At 36.9% G+C, this 21,298-nt stretch overlaps 1 protein-coding gene across 25 annotated transcripts in view; it reads right to left on the bottom strand.

Annotated features, from left to right (window-relative positions):
* The window catches only part of DTNB (dystrobrevin beta), a 253,014-nt gene that overhangs the window by 184,771 nt on the left and 46,945 nt on the right, over nt 1-21,298 (bottom strand). For all 25 annotated transcript variants that reach the window (XM_059893472.1, XM_059893473.1, XM_059893466.1 and 22 more), the window contains exon 5: nt 3,792-3,877. In XM_059893472.1, the coding sequence (XP_059749455.1) occupies nt 3,792-3,877 (86 nt within the window). The remainder of the gene's footprint in view (nt 1-3,791; nt 3,878-21,298) is intronic.

Below are 21,298 nucleotides of genomic sequence, written 5' to 3'. Positions count from 1 at the left end.
TTTGAATCTAGGATACAGTCCCTAACGGTCACAACAGTTAACCATTTATCTATAAATGAATGATATCTGGGAACAGAAACTCTCTTAAGAGAGACCTGAAAAGTCTAAGAAATGTTTCTGGACTTCCTTGGCAGTCCAGTGGTTGGGACTTTGCCTTCCAATGCAGGTGCAGGTGCAGGTTCGATCCCTGGTCGTGGAGCTAAGATTCCACACTGCCTCGTGGCCAAAAAACCAAGACGTAAAACGGAGGCAATATTGTAGCAAAATCAATAAAGACTTTTAAAAAAATGGTCCACATCAAAAAAATCTTAAAAGAGGAAATGTTTCAAACTAAAAACACAAGTATTAGTTAAGTCATTTTAAATGCCATCTTGACACTAAAACAAGCAAACAAACAAAGACAGATCAAGGAAAAAGGGGATAAAATTAAAGGAAAAAATTCTAAAATAAGAGGTAAAAAGCAAAAAGATAAAAATAAAAGTAGAAATGCTGAGGCATATTCCATAAGTTAGAAAAATCTAACTTAATGGGAACATTAACAGAGGTAACAGAAGTAGAGTCAGTGGGAGGAGGCTGCAGAAACTAAGAACAAAGACAAGGGAACAAGTAGGAAGAAAAAAGTGAATAAATGGTCAAATATCATTTTATGTTACAATACAGTGTTACAGCTACCTTCTTCTACACTATTATTCAGCCACCTCAACTAAGTAGCACATAGCTGTGACTAGAAAGCAAGGGAAAAAGGATTCTCACAATAGCCAAAACTACGAAAGTGAGTGCTTCTCTCAATACGAGTAATCACTTCGTCCATTCTCTAACAGAATAGAATGTTAAAGAAGGCTGGTTATGTTTTCTCTGTCAGTAGCAAAAGGAGACTTCTTGAGACTGGTACACTGATAATACCATCACATTTACCAGCGATAAAGGACACGTACACACACATACACACGCATATACCATCACCGACACCACCAATGACAAAAAGTTCAAAAGCTGAAAAAACACAGCAGTCTGAAAACATGAGAAGGGACAAACAACCCAGAGCCTCACAATTAGCCCTAAATGCATCAGAGAATGACATCCCTAAGAGATGAAAAATATTTAAATTATGATCAGTGAGCTCTGTTTAAAACAGAAGGCACAGACCACACTTAAAGCGGTTTCCACCCTAGATGATTAAAACAAAAAAGTGGAGATAGGCTTCAATACCTGAAAGTGTTACTTAGGTTAAACATCTCACTCTCTAGTCTAGATAATTACAGTACAATAAAAATAATGAAACAGGGGGACTTCCCTGGTGGTGCAGTGGTTAAGAATCCACCTGCCAATGCAGGGGACACTGGTTTGATCCCTGGTCTGGGAAGATCCCACATGTCACGGAACAGCTACGCCCGTGCACCACAACTACTGAGCCTGCGCTCTAGAGCCCAAGAGCCACAACTACTGAGCCCACGTGCCACAACTACTGAAGCCCGCGTGCCTAGAGCCCATGCTCCGCAACAAGAGAAGCCACCGCAATGAGAAACCCGCGAACCGCAACAAAGAGTAGCCCTCACTCACTGCAACTAGAGAAAGCCCACGCGCAGCAATGAAGACCTGACGGAGCCAAAAGAAAAATTAATTAATTTTAAAAGATAATAATAATGAAACAGAGCAACAGATGGTAAAGAAACCATAATTTTGAACGTGAAGAAGATAAAGAAACCAGATTTTAAATCTATCTGAATCATGTAAACATGCTATTAAGTGACCTAGTGTGGCTTGTATTTCCGTATACAATGTGTAACGATGTGGTGTTGAGAGTGCACTGACGTGTCACATTTGCCTAGGTATGTGTACTTTTGTGCCACTTGAATATTGGTCGCTTGTGCTCCTCTAAGAAATTCAAAAGCCACATAAATAAACAAACAAACAAACAAAAAACCCACCTGCTATCACCTGGATCCCTTCAATACTTCACACAGAACTAGGATTTGCACCTTTTCACTCATAGCTACAACAGAGAGCTGCAGTAATTTTAGTTCTCAATCAACAATTTATATTTGGCAAAATTTTAGCACTTACTATGGGCCAGGTACCAGCTCTATGTAAATGTAGCAAATTTAATCACAGAAACTTAAAGAGTCCAGAATCATCTAGAATGTGCAGTTATATAATCAATTTTCTATTTGCAACCAGTTTCTCCAGTCCTAATAAAAATGGCAATGTATACTTCTTTATCTGGTATCATCATCGTTAAAAAACAGACAAAATCCCAACTTTCTTTTTCTCTGTGAATGAAATATAATTTTATCCGTATTATATTATCATCCTCAGAAAAACACCATGCTAGAATTAAGAAAATATTAAGAAATTTCAGCCCAAAAGAGTAATATTTTGAGATACCATGTGAAAAAACCTCAGAAGCGTATTTAAATAAAACTATACCTTTTTTTCTGTCAAAACTTTGTTTTACATTGTGGCTGATTTTGAAATGAGATAACCAGATAACATTGACCAAATATACTAAGACCTTTCTTTAGACATCTAAATCTATATCTAGTGAGCCTTCTAGCTTTCTAACTTTTAATGTCATGGTAACATGTAAGAAAAAGCACAGAAAACAAACATGCACCCATGAAGTAATCTTGCCCAAAAGCTTGTACTTGAATCTGTTGAAGATTCTGTATCTTTCAATTAAAACAAAAAATGTAGGGCACAGAGGAACATCACGGGGATGCAATCATCAAAATCTAGTCCATGAGAAATGCCACAAGACAGATGACCCAGTTTCTTCAACAAATCAATTCACAGGTTTTCTCAGCACTTCATGAAAACCCACAGCTTCAATCTCACCTCTGTGAAACCTGCTAGAGTTTCTTACTCCACGGATACTTGTATTAGGGCAATTTGAATGTGTGTCTCCCACTACAGGATGAGCATAGTGGAGTACAAAAGAGTGCCTTAGAAAGGGCTCTGAAGCTACAGCCTGAGTTGAAATCCCAGCTTCACCCCCTAGTTAACTCTTCTATAAAACAGAGAAAATACCACCTGCTGCTCAAAGAAATTTTAAGGATTCAGTAAGAAAATATATGTATAGCACCTAGCACAATGCTTGGCATACCTTAGGCAGTGAAGGACTATCTACTGAGTGAATAAATGGAAATGATAAGCAGAAAAATTAAGTAATTGTGAATTTTATCTCCTTCAGTTTCATCTAACCACCTTCTAATAGTATTTACTGAACAGTAAAATGCCAAAATGGTAAACAGTAAGAAAAAAATTAAGGAAAGATAAGTGAATAAATAGGTTATCAATTTCTAAATAACTACACTTGAATCTGAGGTACTAAAAAACAGTTTAATCATAAGAAATACCACCTGACAAAGCATCGAGTGATTAAGAAAAGGGCTAAACTTGACCAAACCCGGTAAAAGTGATAAAATTTATTTTCTAATTAAAACTGATCAACAAATCACCTTCAAGCATAATTTTTAATAATATGGAAAACATTTTTAAAGAATTTTTTAAATGTCCACATTCCTATTCTGAATCTTTTCAAGAGTTTTCTTGTTTTAAACTAAAAAAAAAAAAAAAATTAAAAAATTAATTCAACCAACTTTTCCATCTGGACAGTAGGTGGCATAACTTACATACTCTGAGCCAGCTGCTGTAAAATGAGTGATATGGTAGTAAAAAAACCCCAAAAACTTCAATAGACCATCATCCAAATTTCTGAAAACATTCATTTAAAAGTGTTTAAAAGTCCTAATTTGAAAATAAAATCTTTCAAATAATATAAAAATACTTACATCTCAATTTGTCCAGCATTTTTCCACCACACATGGTTGCTAACATAGCTTTAACTGAAAATACCGTCAACTTGCCTCGGCCCTCACTGCAAAATAAATTATATTAGAAATAATTGCTATCTGGAACCACAAAAGCAATCAAATGTATCACCAGTAAATTGATTCCTGCCCTTCTGTTACAATATTACCACATTTAGAAACCTTGGATTCTTTTTTTCCTTTACAGAATTAAGGCTTCACATATGCTATGTGAACAGTATTAAAACTAACCTGGTTTATTTGGAAATGAGTTTAGAAACACCCTATAAAGCAACTTCTGTTGGCTTTGTAGGCAAAGGCCAAATGAATGAACCTAAAGTAAACATCCTACCAACTTAGCCCATTAAATCCACAGCTGAGGTGCTTAAGTATTCAAATCTGAGGCACCACCTGGTTTGAATAGTAATTCAGAAGTGTGTCCTTCCATCAGGATATTATAACAACAGTTTATTGTTACCTACTAAGGCAACAGGATGCATGTTGCTATAAAGACTTTATACTACCTTCATCCTTGTTTGTTTTCACTGTAACAACCTTTATGTTACTATGTGTTTATTCTAAGAAGTTCATCTGTCTCATCTGAGACATCTGTGTCAGATCTCCTGCCACCACTGTGAGAAAAGTGAAGGGGAAGGGACAGTATTATGAATTCTTCTTCAGGAACTAGAAAGATGAAATGTAGACCATAAATGAACTCCTCAAAGTAACGCTGTGCACCACCTGCAGAGCCAGGACAATAACGGCAAGGCCCCAACCCCTGTGGCCACTGCTCCAACCATTCACTTATGTCCTGGTTTCAGAGAAGATGAAAACTTCACTAGCCGGTTTTTAAAGTCATATATGTAAATCAACAATGGGCTTTTGTGTTAATTTTATAAAGCTTGTGCTTACAAAGTTTCACAGTAACTTAGAGTAAAATACCTTTGCAATAATGAGAACTATATCATCTTGGTTTTGAAAAGAAAATGTCATCCTATTTATATTTACTCATGGTCCTAAGAGAGTGTCTCCTATTTTCCAAACCTTCTTTTTGTATACAGTAAGATCACATCTGAAAAAAGGCAAATGGTCAATAAGCCAGAAAATTCTCAGTGAAAATATTGCCAGGAGACAACAATGTTTGTTACAGTTGATTTTTAACTATTACATCTCATTGAGTTTACTCATAAGATAAAACAGGAATTCCCCAAAACTAGCTAAAATTAGAATGGGACTTTTAAAATACATAGTTCATCAGAAATACAGATTCGGTTCCATGTCTTATATAGTACTTGGCAATATATCACCTGGAAATGATAAAAAATAGTCCTATGTCAAATATTCATTGCATTATATGAGCAACGTGAGTGTCTATAAAGAGCAACAACTGTGTTAAAAGTGATGGATTTCCAAGACTGATACAGACCTTTTACAATGGACATTTTCTCTTTGGTCGCCAACCATCCAAATGCTGAGTCTACATTTAAGCACACCCTACCTTATATGACAAGTATACTTCCCACTACCAAAGTATGAAGCAGGAGGAAAAAAAAAAAAACTTTCCCATCTTTCTTTGAAACTAAGACAGGGGCACATCATACAAGCTCCACCAATAAGATGCACCGCTCTAGACTTCAAATAGAAAACAATTAACCTGTAGAAGTAAGAACTCCAAAGAATCCACCTGGCGAGGATGTCAGCAGTAGGAGCAGTTACATCCAGCATCCTGAGAGCTGGGACAGAGATTCTCATGGCAGCAACCACAGCCCAGCATCAGTGGCTTTAGGAGCACAAGCAGCAATATCTATGCCCAGCTTGGTGGCAGAGGTACTTCCTGAGACCAGTTTTGTGGTATGATTTTGAGCTTTGTTCTTGGCAGTGTGGTCATCAAGCCTACTTTCCCAACCTTCTTAGAAAGCCGATTGGTCACCCATATCCTTTTAATGAATTAGCTAGAGATGGTTCCTACTGCTTACAGCTAAGAACTCTGATGGATGCAGCTTCTATCCTGAAGTAAAGTGGCCCAGAAAGATGAAGCGACAAAAGGAAGTATTCCTGAAGCTCAAAGCGAGAGTGAGCAAGCCTGATGACCAGCAGAGCAAGGATGAAGAGCAAGTGCTCACCAGCAGAAAAGTCAAGCGTTGCTGCACAGCTAACGACATTTTTTAAGGTAAACTTGCTCGAAACATTTTTTGCAGACATAGATTTCATGATTTAAGAATACCCAGGAAATTCCACAAGGGAAAGTAAAAACTAATCTTAGAAGAGATTTCCACAGAAATCAGGATACTGATTACCTCTGGGGGAAGAGAGAGGAGTTGTAACACAGAAAGGAGAACACAAGGGGCTTCTGGGGTGCTGACAACATTCTATTTCTTGGCCTCTGGAGTATTTATATGGATACTTGTTTTATAACAATTCATTAAACTGTACTTTGTTTTAGTTATTCTTCCATAGGTGTTTTCTATTTCTGAATAAAAACTGTTTTAAAAAATGAATCCCGGGACTTCCCTGGTGGTCCAGTGGTAGAGAATCCGCCTTCCAATGCAGGGGACGTGTGCTCGATCCCTGCTCAGGGAACTAAGATCCCACATGCCATGGGGCAACTAAGCCCACGCATCACAACTACTGAGACTGCGCACCTCAACTAGAGAGCCTGCGTGCCGCAAACTACAGAGCCCACGCACTCTGGACCCTGCACACCACGACTAGAGAGAGAAAACCCCTATGCCACGACTACAGAGAAGCCTGTACGCCACTACGAAGAGCCCACGCCACAACAAAAGATCCCACATGCCTCAACGAAGACCTCACGTGCCACAACTAAGACCCAACTCAGCCAAAAAAAGAAATTAAAAAAAAATTTTTTTTTAAATAAATCCTGAGGGACTTCCCTGGTGGCGCAGTGGTTAAGAATCCGCCTGCCAATGCAGGGGACATGGGTTCGAGCCCTGGTCCGGGAAGATCCCACGTGCCATGGAGCAACTAAGCCTGTGCGCCACAACTACTGAGCCTGCGCTCTAGATCCAGCGTGCCACAACTACTGAAGCCCGTGTGCCTAGAGCCCGTGCTCCGCAACAAGTGAAGCCACTGCAACGAGAAGCCCGCGCACCGCAACGAAGGGTAGCCCCCGCTCACAGCAACTAGAGAAAGCCTGCGCACAGCAACGAAGATCCAACACAGCCAAAAATAAATAAATAAATACTAAAATAAATGTATAAAAAAAAAAAAAGAATCCTGGGAAAGTGAGGGTTACCATTACTAGACAAAGGTAATGGTTTAATGGAGAGAATGATGAAAGGGAAAAACACAGGCTAAAAAACATTTAAGATATATAAACTGCAATGCATAAAATTTTCCATAATGAAAATTTCCATAATAAAATATATAAAAAGAATAAAAACATTAAAAACCCCAAGGCCCTGGCCCCAGCTTTAGATGTCTATTAATAGAAGACTGGCTATTAGTCTATCATAAAAAAAGAATGAAAAAAAAACATATGAAAGATAGAGACTTATATCCAAGATAGATTACTTAAAAAAAAAAAAAAAGAAGCAAGGCATGGAACAAAATAATTGCTAGAATGCAATCTAGCAATTATGTTAAAAAGGAGAGAGTAAAATAGTATTTTCATATATTTGTATATGCATAAGCTGTCTGAAAGGATACTGAAAAAATAACGTTAGTTGCATCCAGGGTCAAAAGCAGGCAGCCAAAGGAAAGCAATGAAAGAGTGGGCACTTTTCACTTTATAATTATTAAATGTTTATACTAGAAGAGAAGATTCTTAAGCCAATAACCTAAGCTTCCATCTGAAGACTCAAGAAAAAGAACAGCAAATTAAACCCAAAACAAGCAAAAGGGAAAAAATAATATGAGTAAGAACAGAAATCAATGAAATTGAAAACAGGAAATCAATACAGAAAATTAATGAAACCAAAAGCTGGTTCTTTGAATAAACCAATAACATCGATAAATCTCTAGCCAGACTGACTAAGAAAAGAGAAGACACAAATTACCAATATCAAAAATGAAAGAAGGGATATCACCACAGGTTTTCTAAACATTACAGAAATAATAAGGAAATATTACAAAAACTTTATGTCCATAAATTCAACAACTTAGATGAACTGGATAGACACAAACTAATCCTTGAAAAACAGAAACTATTAAAGCTCACTCAAGAAGAAACAGGTAGGGCTTCCCTGGTTGCACAGTGGTTAAGAATCTGCCTGACAATGCAGGGGACACGGGTTCAAGCCCTGGTCCGGGAAGATCCCACATGCCACGGAGCAGCTAAGCCCATGCGCCACAACTACTGAGCCTGTGCTCTAGAGCCCACGAGCCACAACTACTGAGCCCATGTGCCACAACTACTGAAGCCCGCGTGCCTAGAGCCCGTGCTCCACAACCAGAGAAGCCACGACAATGAGAAGCCCGCGCACCGCAATGAAGAGTAGCCCCCACGCACTGCAACGAAGAGTAGCCCCTGCTTGCTGCAACTAGAGAAAAGCCCATGTGCAGCAACGAAGACCCAACGCAGCCAAAAATGAATGAATTAAAAAAAAAAAAGAAGAAGAAATAGGTAATCTGAATAGGCCCATATCCACTATAGAAGTTGAATCTGTATTTTTAAGCCTTCCAAAAAAGAAAGCTCCTCATTCAGACAGCTGTCCTGGCAAATTCTAAACATTTAAAGAAGAAATAATTGCAGTTCTGCTCTCTTCCAGGGAATAAAAAAGGAGGGAACACTTCCCAATTCTTTTATGAGGGCCAGCATTATTCTGATAACAAAAACGCATACATACATTACAACAAAAGAAAATAAGAAGTCGGTATCCCTCATGAACACATACACAAAACCTTCAACAAAATGTGAGCAAATCAAATGTAGCAATATATAAAAACGATTTAAAAACCACAACCCAGGGGGCTTTATCCCAGTGACGTAACACTAGTTTGACATTTGAAAATCAATCAGTACAAAGAGAAAAGCTATACGATCATCCAAATAGATGCAGATGACAAGACTCAACATCCATTCCTGATAAATACTCTTGGAAAACCAGGAAAAGAAAAGAATTTCCTCAGTCTGATAATGGACATCTTCAAAAAAAAAAAATAACAGCTAATAACATCATATTCAATGATGAAAAGACTAAGTACTTTTCCACTCAGATCAAGAACAAGTCAAGGATGACTGCTTTCACTACTAGAATGCAATACCACATTGGAGAACACAGCTGGTGCAATAAAGTAAGAAAAAAATATAAATGCATACAGATTGAAAGTTTAAAAATAAAACTGTATCTACTCCAGACAAGATGACCTTATGTGTAGAAAATCCCAAAGAACCTACAAAAAAAATATATAGAACCTACCAAAACACTATAATAAGGGACTTCAGCAAGGCTGCAGAATACACAGTCAACATAAAAAATTCAAATTTCTATAAATTAGCAAAAGAAAATTGGAAATACAATACCACCAAAAATATGAAAAACAGATAAATTTTTTTTAAAACTTATGTTCAAGATGTGTATGCTGAAAACTACAAAATACTGATGAAAGAAATCAAATAAAATGTAAATAGATACACCATGTTCATGAAATGAAAGACAGTATTGTTAAAATGTCAATTCTCCCTAAACTGATCAGAATCCTGTTGTGATTCAATGCAATTCCAAATTCACAATAGGATATTTTTGTAAAAATCAACAAGATGATTCTTTGTATTTCCTTAGAGTTCTAAACCCAAATCTCAATTAAGGTATGAGAATAGAAGAAAGATACTATTCAGATGCCTAAACCCCACCCTGTTCTTGGTACTTTTAAAAAGTTCCTCATGTTATTTTAATATGCATCCAAAGCTAAGAACTACCAACACAGAGCTTCGAATGCAATTCTAAGACTTGTATTTCACAGGCAACAATAAATCAAAGGACATGACGAAAGATGAAAGAGAATTGATCAATTGTGTTTGTATAACTCCTTCTGGCTCCAAATCTCACGTTCTTCCTTCATAGAGACAAAATAATATCTATTCCTGCTGCAAAAAAAGAAACTAATGTTATCTATGCAGACAGGAGAGTGTGGCAGAGCCCAGCATACTGGCAAGAGACCCAGGTGAAAATCAACTGTTACTGAAGAAAGTGCTCATCAATAAATGCCATAAAACAGGTCTTAATGGGTCTATGACATCTTTACTTCTAAAAATTATTATAATAGCATTTAAACAGCACTTTTTCCTAATCTTCAAAATGCTTTAGAAACACTAATATTCTCAACACTTTGCATCCCTTATTCAAATATTCTTTAACTCAACTCTGTTGCAAATAATTATCCTGGATTCAGAAAGTCTTATATTTAAATACAGAACAGCAGCTATATTTCTCAACTGACCTGGATCAGCACTAAACACCTGTGCCCTTTTCCACTCATTAGGATATTACTGGTCTCAACAGCTGGTCTCAGGTCAAGCAGTTTGTAGATGCATTAACAGAATAGTGCATTAACTCCTCAACTAATTATTATCAGTAACACGCGGCCCCTTAACTCGTCATCTCTCATTATCTATTTTCCAACCACTTTCCTATTCACAGCAGCCACACAGCAATCTCCACTCACAATCTCCCACCCAGCCAACAGTGGATCTTTTCTCCTCCCTGCCTGCATGCCCTTCTGAGTCTGCAAATGTATCTGCACTTAGCATTGCATGCTTCATTGAGGGTGAGGGGATATGCATCTGAGTGTCAATATGTAACCCAGTAGGATAGAGCGAATATATGTCAGGTTGCGGGTGCTTTAAGTATGGGGGAAAGGAGAGGTATCTGAGATTAAGGGTCACAGTAAATGTGAGGGGGATGAATTTGCAGGCAGGAGAGATTTGGAAATGATGCTTAGTGAACCTTTATGTTTAAGAACCTGTTTATAAATATGTAACTGTGCATCCTGAGAATGGGGGAATGGGCCTGAGCCCACTCTTAATTATGAACTAATCTTTCCCACTTATAATGCTTACCATCATTTACAACTTTAGGTTCACAGTTTCACCTACCAAAAGGTTATTCACCCTTCGAAAGGAAATATTAATTTAAACAAGTTAATAAATGATATATTTAAAGATACTTATAAATATTTATTAAAGATATTTATATAAAAATCTAAGTATAACAGCATGAAGACACAATCATCCAATAAAATTAGTGAATGGGTAGCCTCACAATTCTTACTTCCTCAAATCATGTTATTTTTATTTTTCTTCAAAAAGAAAAAAAGTTAGCTCCCTCCTTGCAACTATTTGCTTTGTAGGCCAAACTTCAGCATTTACTCCTTTGCTCTGAATGCTTTTCTTGGCATTGAAATCCCTCGGTCTACTTTAAGCCTAACTACAACTTCCTATAACTGCCCCCAAACACAGCAAAGCGAAAGTGCCGCTTTTACTTTTGTAATGTTTGGTTGGAGCTCTGCATTCTTCCTCTGCAATTAGAGGCAGTAGGGAGAAGCTGCAGTCACTTAGCAGCCTAATCCCCTATGATTCCGTCCTTTATCTGATTGATTACTTCTTGGAAAAACTCATTCTTGATCCTTCCCACAATACATCTGAATTTAATCCACACACCCTGATCAAGTTACATTTAAAACTGAATAGTCAGCTGCCCCTGGCCATCGCACATATAACCTCACCAACATCCATGTTTTCAGTACTTCCAAAGTAAAGTCCAAGTTCATACCAGAATCAGTTCTCTTCAAACAAGATCTGGAAAGCTCTTTAACCTGGTTTCATCATAAAAAATGTGACTCACTTAAAATCTGGCCTAGCTGGAAAGTTGGGTATAACTTTTTTTTAAAGGTATTTAAGGTATAACACAATTAACAATGAATATTAACCCCTACAGAAAGATACTACAATGAAAGGATAAACAGGTAATATGTGTTGAAGATGACAGGAGAGAGGAAACTCGTTATTTTAACCCCACCCACACAGAATCCCTCTGGGGAGCACCCTCCCTCAATAAGGAACATGATGATTCTCTGTCTCAGACTTCTCTGCATGATTCACCTCCAGAGATCCATCATTTTAGAGTCTGACAATAAACCATGCCCATGACTTCTAAAGAGAGTTCTTATCACCCAACACTGAGAAAACACCATGATTAGCTCTGCGCCAAGCTAAGCAGACAGTGAGTCACCCTGAATAAACACTGTTGAGTTTTGACATGCAGGTGCCTTCACAAGTCTCTGCACTCCTCACCTGTGCCGTTTGGACGGGAATTTGCTCATTTCAGTTTAGTAAAGTCTCAAATTTTTTGACATTTAAACTAACCCAGGGACTTGCCTGGTCGTCCAGTGGTTAAGACCCCGTGCTTCCAATGCAGGGGGCGGGGGTAGATCCCTGGTGGGGGAACTAAGATCCCACAGGTCGCACAGTGTGGCCAAAAATATATATATATATTTAAACTACTGTATATAAAATAGATGACCAACAAGGACCTACTGTATAGCACAGGGAACTATACTCAATATCCTGTAATAACCTATCATGGAAAAGAACCTAAAAAAAGAATACATATACATGTGTATATATATGTATAACTGAATCACTTTGCTGTACACCTGAAACTGGCACAACATTGTAAATCAACTATATTTCAATAAAAAATTTAAAAAAATAAACTAACCCAAACTGGATGGTGTTTATAGCTTTGCACTATCTAATAAGCGCCTGCTATTCAAATTAATACTTTTGAAAACAGGACTAGAGGGAGCACTTTTTACTTAAGAAAACAAGCTGTTTCTACATTTTTGGCAAACAACTGTAAATGCTGTCAACCATAAATTAGTACTTCTCACATGAAAAATAGACTTCTACTTCAGAAACAGTATTACCAGTCCAATTATCGCATGTAGCTAAAAGTAATAAGAGCATTTCTCCTTGGTTTTCGAAAACTCGTATTTTTCCAATTAATCTTAATTTACAAAACTTCACAGTGAATGGATTATGCAATAATCAACGGCAAATCAAGAATCCATTTGGCAAATGTCAAATAGTTTAATCAAGTAAAATCAACACAGAATATTATTCAAATTTATCACAATCAGAATGCCTGCTAATTTTCATTTCAATCTTACAAATATTTATTAAGAATCCAGCATTATACACTTTGCCGTACAGCAGAAAATAACACAACATTGTAAAGCAACTATACTCCAATAAAAATTTAAAAAAAAGAACCCAGCATTACATTTATTGAGGAATCAAAGAAATATAAGGTAGAATCTCTGCTCTCAAAGACTTTCAATCTTATTTGTATAATTACGAAGCAGTTGAGAGCATCATACATTTGAAAGTCAAAATAATGATATAGGTAAGTACTACAGGTCATCATAGGGATGAAAATGGGATTGGTGATTATAAGGAAGGCTACAGGGTAGGTAAAAACCAGGGTGGGTGGGGCAGGAGACCAACCAAAATACATTGAGAGAAGAAATGAGCATGTCATACTGGAAAACCTGAAAAGTGCCTCAAGTAGCTTAATTAGAGTTTGGTGTGAGCAGGGAATTAAGGACTGATAGAATCAGACCTAACTGAGGAGTACAAACTTCATTCAAAAACCACAGGGAATCTTTGAGGGTTTCCAAGGTGGGAAGTTGTATGATGAAAATAGTGTCTTAATCAGATTACTTTGGAGGTGAGTGTGAATGGACTGGAGAAGTCTGTTACTTCCTCTCTCCTTTTCAGAGAAAAACAAAGACAAAGAAAAAGCAACACTCAGAAAAAGTATTCCTCTTGCCCTTTCTTTAAAAAAAATTATAAAAAGGAAACAATAAAATAAGACCAAAATAACAATCCAAAAATTTTTTTTAAATCTGAAATATTAGCTAATGGTCAAACCCTTTGCAGGTCTGCATATCCTGAAATCAAACAGAGTCCTTTTTGAAAATTAGCACAAATGCATGAATTCTCTTGGGAGAGAAGAAAAGCTACAAAATTTAAAGAGTAAGTAAGTGATGGGAAAAGTAATGTGAACTTCGAAGTAATTCTGCCACCAAGCACTTAGACTGGGGCTCGGTGAACTGGTTTTGGTGATGTCACATCACACAATCCACACGACAGCAGCATCCTGAAGGGCAGGGGATGTCGTGAGGGCACACGGGCTCCACTCCTCCTCTTCCACCAAAGTGGCTGTTTGTCTCCATTTTGCAATAGGTTTCCCCTTAGGATTTCACATTTTTTAAACATTCAAGACCCCTAGCTCGTTCTCCACCATCCCCTGGAAATTTCCTTAAAAAGCTATGATCAGATCTAAGAGTTAAATGTGCTACTATCGAGGGCATCAAAACCTTCCCATTCAGCACTAGTTCTCTCCTATTATTTTTTTTTCTCTCCTATTTTTATTTGGCTTTTTCCTGTCATCTTGAATCCACCAAAGAACAAGCAGGGATATTAGTAAATACTGTACATAAATAAATGAAATGTTTTTGTTTCCCAGGAAATTATAGTTTTGTTTAAAAATCACTAATGAGGAAGACTGTAACCTAATATTATCTTTTTTCAGCAATGTCCATTCCATAATATATGCTAGCTGGGCACATTTGGAATTTAAGGAATACATTTCCTTTTATTTAAAGTGAACTAGTTTGGCTTTGCTTTTTTTTTTTTTTTCTTTTATATTGCTTTATTTTTTGCATCCAGTATTAAAAGGCAACTATGGAAACTTTCAACATATCCAAATTAAACTGCTAAAACAAGATTTTAAAATAGTTCTCAGCCATATTTCCAAACTACACAGGAACGTTTTTCATATAAAATCACCATAAATTAGATATATAAAAGTGTTTACCCTAAAAGAATCTTTAGATTGTTCAAATTTGAAAGAGTGTGTTCTACTGTTATTTTAGATAGTAAACAATAACCCTGAGCCTTTCATTGATACATTCAACATTGATATGTTTTGAAGATTTTATCCAAGCCTAGTTTCATTAGATACATGATTTTTTAAATAGGTTTGTTCCATTAAAGGTGGAATTTCATTATATCTCAGAACCAACATGTTTGGTGAAGGCCACAGACTCTTTTACAAGACAAATCCTGATGAAAAAAATAAGAGGGAAAATAAGGTTCAATAGTCAGATAAAGTGTAAAAGGAATTTTTCAGAAAGTCATTATAGAACATTTTTCTTTCTTACACAGGGAGTGGAAAACACAGAATACAATAATTATCCAAGAAGAATGCCCTATCAGGATTAAAATATAAAAGTTTACACCAGCAATTCAAACTGAGATAAGTCTTGTAGAAACTAAATCTTTTGTCAGAAATCACATGCCTAATCAATAGCTGGGCCCAGGCCTGCCCCTACAGCACCATGATTACAAAAAGAGGCCCATATACATATGTCTAAATATTAAAGTTATCAATCAAGCTAACAGATTATTAATTAAAATATGTTCTATCTCTGTACAATGACGAATATACCTTCAAAATGGCCTGGAAAGTCAAATTCAAATCTAGGATTCTGAGACACTTCATGCCCCCACATGGGGAGAGTCTGGCCACCTTTTCCTGCCACCTCCAACACACACCATACTTCAAAGAACCATATATGCATGTGGACACTCCAGCCCACGTGTCCACGTTTTGCCCACATTCACTGCAAATATACAACCCAAGACCACTCCTTGGACCCAGGGGTACCACTACCATAAAAAAAAATCAACGAACAGGACAACTTATACCAGTTTCAAAAGCATAAGTATTAGAACAAATGGACTGGGAACTTAAAAATAAACATAAATATATCAAAGAGACATATGAAAACAGACATTTTCTGGGAAATGCAAATCAAAACCGCAGTGGGATATCACCTCACGCATCATCTTAGAATGGCTATTATCAAAAACAATAAATAACAAGTGCTGGTGAGGATGTGGAGAAAAGGGAACCCTTGTGCACAGCTGGCAGGAATGTAAACTAGTGCAGCCACTATGGAAAACAGTATAAAAATTCCTCAAAAATTTAGAAATAGAACTACCAAATGATCCAGAAATTCTATTTCTGGGCATTTATCTGAAGAAAATGAAAACACTAACTCAAGAAGATATATACACCCCCATGTTCACTGCACCATTACTTACAACAGCCAAGACATGGAAGCAATCTAAGTGTCAATCAATGTATGACTAGATAAAGAAAACATGGTGTGTATGTATGTGTATGTATATATATATACGAATACACATACACATACATACATAAAATGAAATATTACTCAGTCATAAAAAAAGAAGGAAATCTTGCATTTGCAACAATATGGATGGACTTCGAGGGCTGTATGCTAAGTGAAATGTCAGAAGGGAAAAGACAAATAGCATATGATCTCGCTTTTATGTGTAAACGAAAAAAAAATTTTTTTAATTAAAAAAAAAAAGAAATCCCCAGTTCAGAGATATAGAGAACAGATTGGTGGTTGCCAGAAACAGGGGGTGGAGGGTGGGCAAAATGGATTAAGGGGGTCAAAACATACAAACTTCCAGTTATAAAATAAGTAAGTCATGGGGATGTAATGTACACCATGGTAACCATAGCTTAAAATACTGTAGTGTATATTTGAAAGTTGCTAAGAGAGATCTTAAAAGTTTTCATTTCAAGAAAAAAAACTTTTTATTACTATGTATGGTGATGCATGTTAACTAGACTTATTGTGATGATCATTTTACAATATATACAAATACTGAATCATTATGTTGAACACCTGAAACTAATATAATGTTATATGTCAATTATATTTCAATAAAAAAATAGAAATAATAAAAATCAAACTAAAAGAGAGAGAGATTAGTAATATGAAATAAGAACCACAAATCATGAAAAAGAATGAATCAGATATTCTAGGTTTGAAAAATACAACAGCTAAAAAATAACATAACAGATGAGACAAACAGTAGAATGGCTCTAGACAAAGAACATATTAATGAGTAGAAATGCAGATTGATAAACTCTTCTAAAAGGAAGCAGAGAGGGTTTCCCTGGTAGCACAGTGGTTAAGAATCTGCCTGCCAATGCAAGGGACACGGGTTCAAGCCCTGGCCTGGGAAGATCCCACATGCCGTGGAGCAACTAAACCTGTGCACCACAACTACTGAGCCTGAGCTCTAGAGCCCGCAAGCCACAACTACTGAGCCCACGTGCCACAACTACTGAAGCCTGCACACCTAGAGCCCGTGCTCCACAACCAGAGAAGCCACAACAACGAGAAGCCCACTCGCCGCAACTAGAGACAGCCTGCCTGCAGCAACAAAGATTCAATGCAGTCAAAAATAAATTAATTAATTAATTAATTTAAAAATAAAAAAAAAAAAGGAAAGCAGAAAGTTAAAGAATTGAAGCGTATGTGAGAAACAATAGGAGACAGAGGAAGTAAATATGACAACATTCCAAAAAAGAGAAAAAATAAATAAAAACAGAGGAAATATTTGGTAATGGCAGACTAGTTCATTCTGATCACCTCTTCCTCTGAGGAAAAGTAGTAAAGATGGGAAAAAAATTTTTTAATCTCCCTGAATGCAAATGAGGACTAACAACTGAGTTACCTAATACAAAGGAGTTGGATGCCCAGGGAGGTGAGTGCAATGACTGAAACTACTTTTTCCATGCAAGCGATTTTCTCATTTCAGAGGGGCACCAGCAAGGCTGAAGTACAGAGTAGTAACTCTTTGATAGTATTAAGGGTCTAGAAGAGAGATGTGGAACGTTGAATCCTGATGAAACTGCCTACTTCTGCTCCCATTACTCTGGGTTGAAAGCCCAAAGGCTGCACCTAAAAGCACTAGTGTGCAGAAGTAAAACAGGGCCTCACATGGGCTGACCTGGAAATAACTCAGGTGCTTCTGGATTGTTAAGGTCTCCAGGCACCTGGCAGAAGAAAACATAAACCCTCTCTGTAGGAAAACATTATCTTAGGCCTCAAAGTATTTCTGCAAATAATTCTGCAATATAATGTCTGGTACATAATAAAAATAAAAAATAATTTTGGAATATGTTTCTCACATAATAAAAAATAACAAGGCAGAGAGGAAGTAAGATGACATGAACGAAAAACAGAAATAGCAAACAGTACAAAAAGAACCACAGGGAACCTAGATATTGGATTATAAGCACAGATCTTACAATAACTCTGCTTATTATATCTAAGGATTATGAGATAAGAATGACGCATTTGGCATCATGGTAATATTGCTGAAAACCAAAAGAGAAAAGAAAAGAAAGAATATCTTAAGAGTTGCCAGAGGAAATTGACAGATTACCATCAAAGCGGCTAAAATTATATCCACTATTGATTTCTCATCAGAAATTATGGAAGCTAAAAAAATACTAGAACAATATTCTTAAAATGTTGAAAGAAAACAACTGTCAACCAAAAACTCATATACCAAATGAAAATATTCTTAAAGTATGAGAATGAAATTTTCAAACGAAAATTAAGACGACATGCCACAATCTGACCTGCAGAAAGGAAATGCCAAAGGGTGTTCTTCAGGCAGAAAGAAAAGAATTCCTGACGGAAGCTTGAAAATGCAGGAGCAAGTGAAAACCAACAAAACTAGTATATTTAAAATTAAGCAGACACTATTTTATTATACAGTCAACATCATTTAGTTTACCTATAAATTAAATGATGCTCACTGTATAAAAAAATTAATAAGGCTTGCTTGATTTTAAATATATATAAAATAAAAATACACAATCTCAATGACATAAAAGAATGGGTAAATGAAATTAAAGTGTCCTAAAACCAAAATGGTATAGAAACACATCAGTCTTTGCATTACCTAGAAAGAGAGTAATGGTACCAATTAATCTTAGACTTTGAAAAATCAAGAATACGTACTGTAATCTCTAGGGTAAAAAGAGAGAGATGAAGGGAGAGCCTACAGATTAAAAGAATCTTAAAAGAATATCAATCAACTGCAGGGCGACCTTCAAGATGCCAGAGGAGTAAGAAGTGGAGATCATCTTCCTCCCCACAAATACATCAGAAATACATCTACATGTGGAACAACTCCTATGTAACACCTACTGAAGCCTGGCAGAAGACCTCAGACTTCCCAAAAGGGAACAGACGCCCTCAGGCGACCTACACGCAAAGGCAGGGCCAAATCCAAAGCTGAACCCCAGGAGCTGTGCGAACAAAGAAGAGAAAGGGAAATCTCTCCCAGCAGCCTCAGGAGCAGCGGATTAAATCTCCACAATCAACGTAATGTACCCTGCATCTGTGGAATACCTGAATAGACAACGAATCATCCCAAAATTGAGGTGGTGGACTTTGGGAGCAACTGTAGACTTGGGGTTCGCTTTCTGCATCTAATGTGTTTCTGGTTTTATGTTTGTCTTGGTTTAGTATTTAGAGTTTATTATCATTGGTAGATTTGTTTATTGATTTGGTTGTTCTCTTCCTTTTCTAATATATATATATAGATATATACTTTTTTTTTCCTTTTTCTCTTTTTATGAGTGTGTATGTGTATGCTTCTTTGTGTGAGTTTGTCTGTATAGCTTTGCTTCAACCATTTCCCCAAGGGTTCTGTCTGTCAGGTTTTTTTTTTTTTTTTTAGTAAAGATTTTAGCACTTGTTATCATTGGTGGATTTCTTTTTTGGTTTGGTTGCTCTCTTCTTTCTTTTTTTTTAAATTACTTTTTAATTATTTTTATTTTTAATAATTTGTTTATTTTTTATTTTAATAACTTTCTTTTTATTTCTTTATTTTTTTTAATTTTTTTCTCCCTTTTCTTCTGAGCCATGTGGCTGACAGGGTCTTGGTGCTCTGGCTGGGTGCCAGGCCTGTGCCTCTGAAGTGGGAGAGCCGAGTTCAGGACACGGGTCCATCAGAGACCTACCGGCTCCACGTAATATCAAACGGCAAAAGCTCTCCCAAAGATCTCCATCTCAATGCTAAGACCCAGCTCCACTCAACGACCAGCAAGCTATAGTGCTGGACACCCTATGCCAAACAACTAGCAAGACAGGAGCACAACCCCACCCATTAGCAGAGAGACTGCCTAAAATCATACTAAGGTCACAGACACACCAAAACACATCACTGGATGCAGTCCTGCCCACCAGAAAGACAAGATCCAGCCTCATCCACCAGAACACAGGCACCAGTCCCCTCCACCAGGAAAGCTACACAACCCACTGAACCAACCTTAGCCACTGGAGGCAGACACCAAAAACAACAGGAACTACGAACCTGCAGCCTGCAAAAAGGAGACCCCAAACGCAGTAAGTTAAGCAAAATGAGAAGACAGAGAAACACACAGCACATGAAGGAGCAAGGCAAAAACCCACCAGACCAAACAAATAAAGAGGAAACAGGCAGTCTACCTGAAAAAGAATTCAGAGTAATGATAGTAAAGATGATCCCAAATCTTGGAAATAGAATGGAGAAAATACAAGAAACGTTTACCAAGGACCTAGAAGAACTAAAGAGCAAACAACGATGAATAACACAATAAATGAAATTAAAACTTCTCTAGAAGGAAACAATAGCAGAATAACTGAGGCAGAAGAACGGATAAGTGACCTGGAAGATAAAATAGTGGAAATAACTACTGAAGAGTAGAATAAAGAAAAAAGAATGGAAAGAATTGAGGACAGTCTCAGAGACCTCTGGGACAACATTAAACGCACCAACATTCGAATTATAAGGGTCCCAGAAGAAGAAGAGAAAAAGAAAGGGACTGAGAAAATATTTGAAGAGATTATAGTTGAAAACTTCCCTAATATGGGAAAGGAAATAGTCAATCAAGTCCAGGAAGCACAGAGTCCCATACAAGATAAATCCAAGGAGAAACACGCCAAGACACATATTAATCAAACTATCAAAAATTAAATACAAAGAAAAAATATTAAAAGCAGCAAGCGAAAAGCAACAAATAACACACAAGGGAATCCCCATAAGGTTAACAGCTGATCTTTCACCAGAAACTCTCCAAGCCAGAAGGCAGTGGCAGGACATATTTAAAGTGATGAAAGGGAAAAACCTACAACCAAGATTACTCTACCCAGCAAGGATCTCATTCAGTTCGATGGAGAAATTAAAACCTTTACAGACAAGCAAAAGCTAAGAGAATTCAGCACCACCAAACCAGCTTTACAACAAATGCTAAAGGAACTTCTCTGGGCAGGAAACACAAGAGAAGAAAAAGACCTACAATAACAAACCCAAAACAATTAAGAAAATGGCAATAGGAACATACATATCGATAATTACCTTAAATGTAAGTGGATTAAATGCTCCAACCAAAAGACACAGACTGGCTGAATGGATACAAAAACAAGACCCGCATATATGTTGCCTACAAGAGACCCACTTCAGACCTAGTGACACATACATACTGAAAGTGAGGGGAAAGAAAAAGATATTCCACGCAAATGGAAATCAAAAGAAAGCTGCAGTAGCAATTCTCATATCAGACAAAATAGACTTT

Source organism: Balaenoptera ricei, chromosome 13, assembly GCF_028023285.1.
Source record: "Balaenoptera ricei isolate mBalRic1 chromosome 13, mBalRic1.hap2, whole genome shotgun sequence".
Taxonomy (NCBI): domain Eukaryota; kingdom Metazoa; phylum Chordata; class Mammalia; order Artiodactyla; family Balaenopteridae; genus Balaenoptera; species Balaenoptera ricei.
Note: the sequence above shows the minus strand (reverse complement) of the source record. Positions and strands in the feature narration are given on the sequence as shown.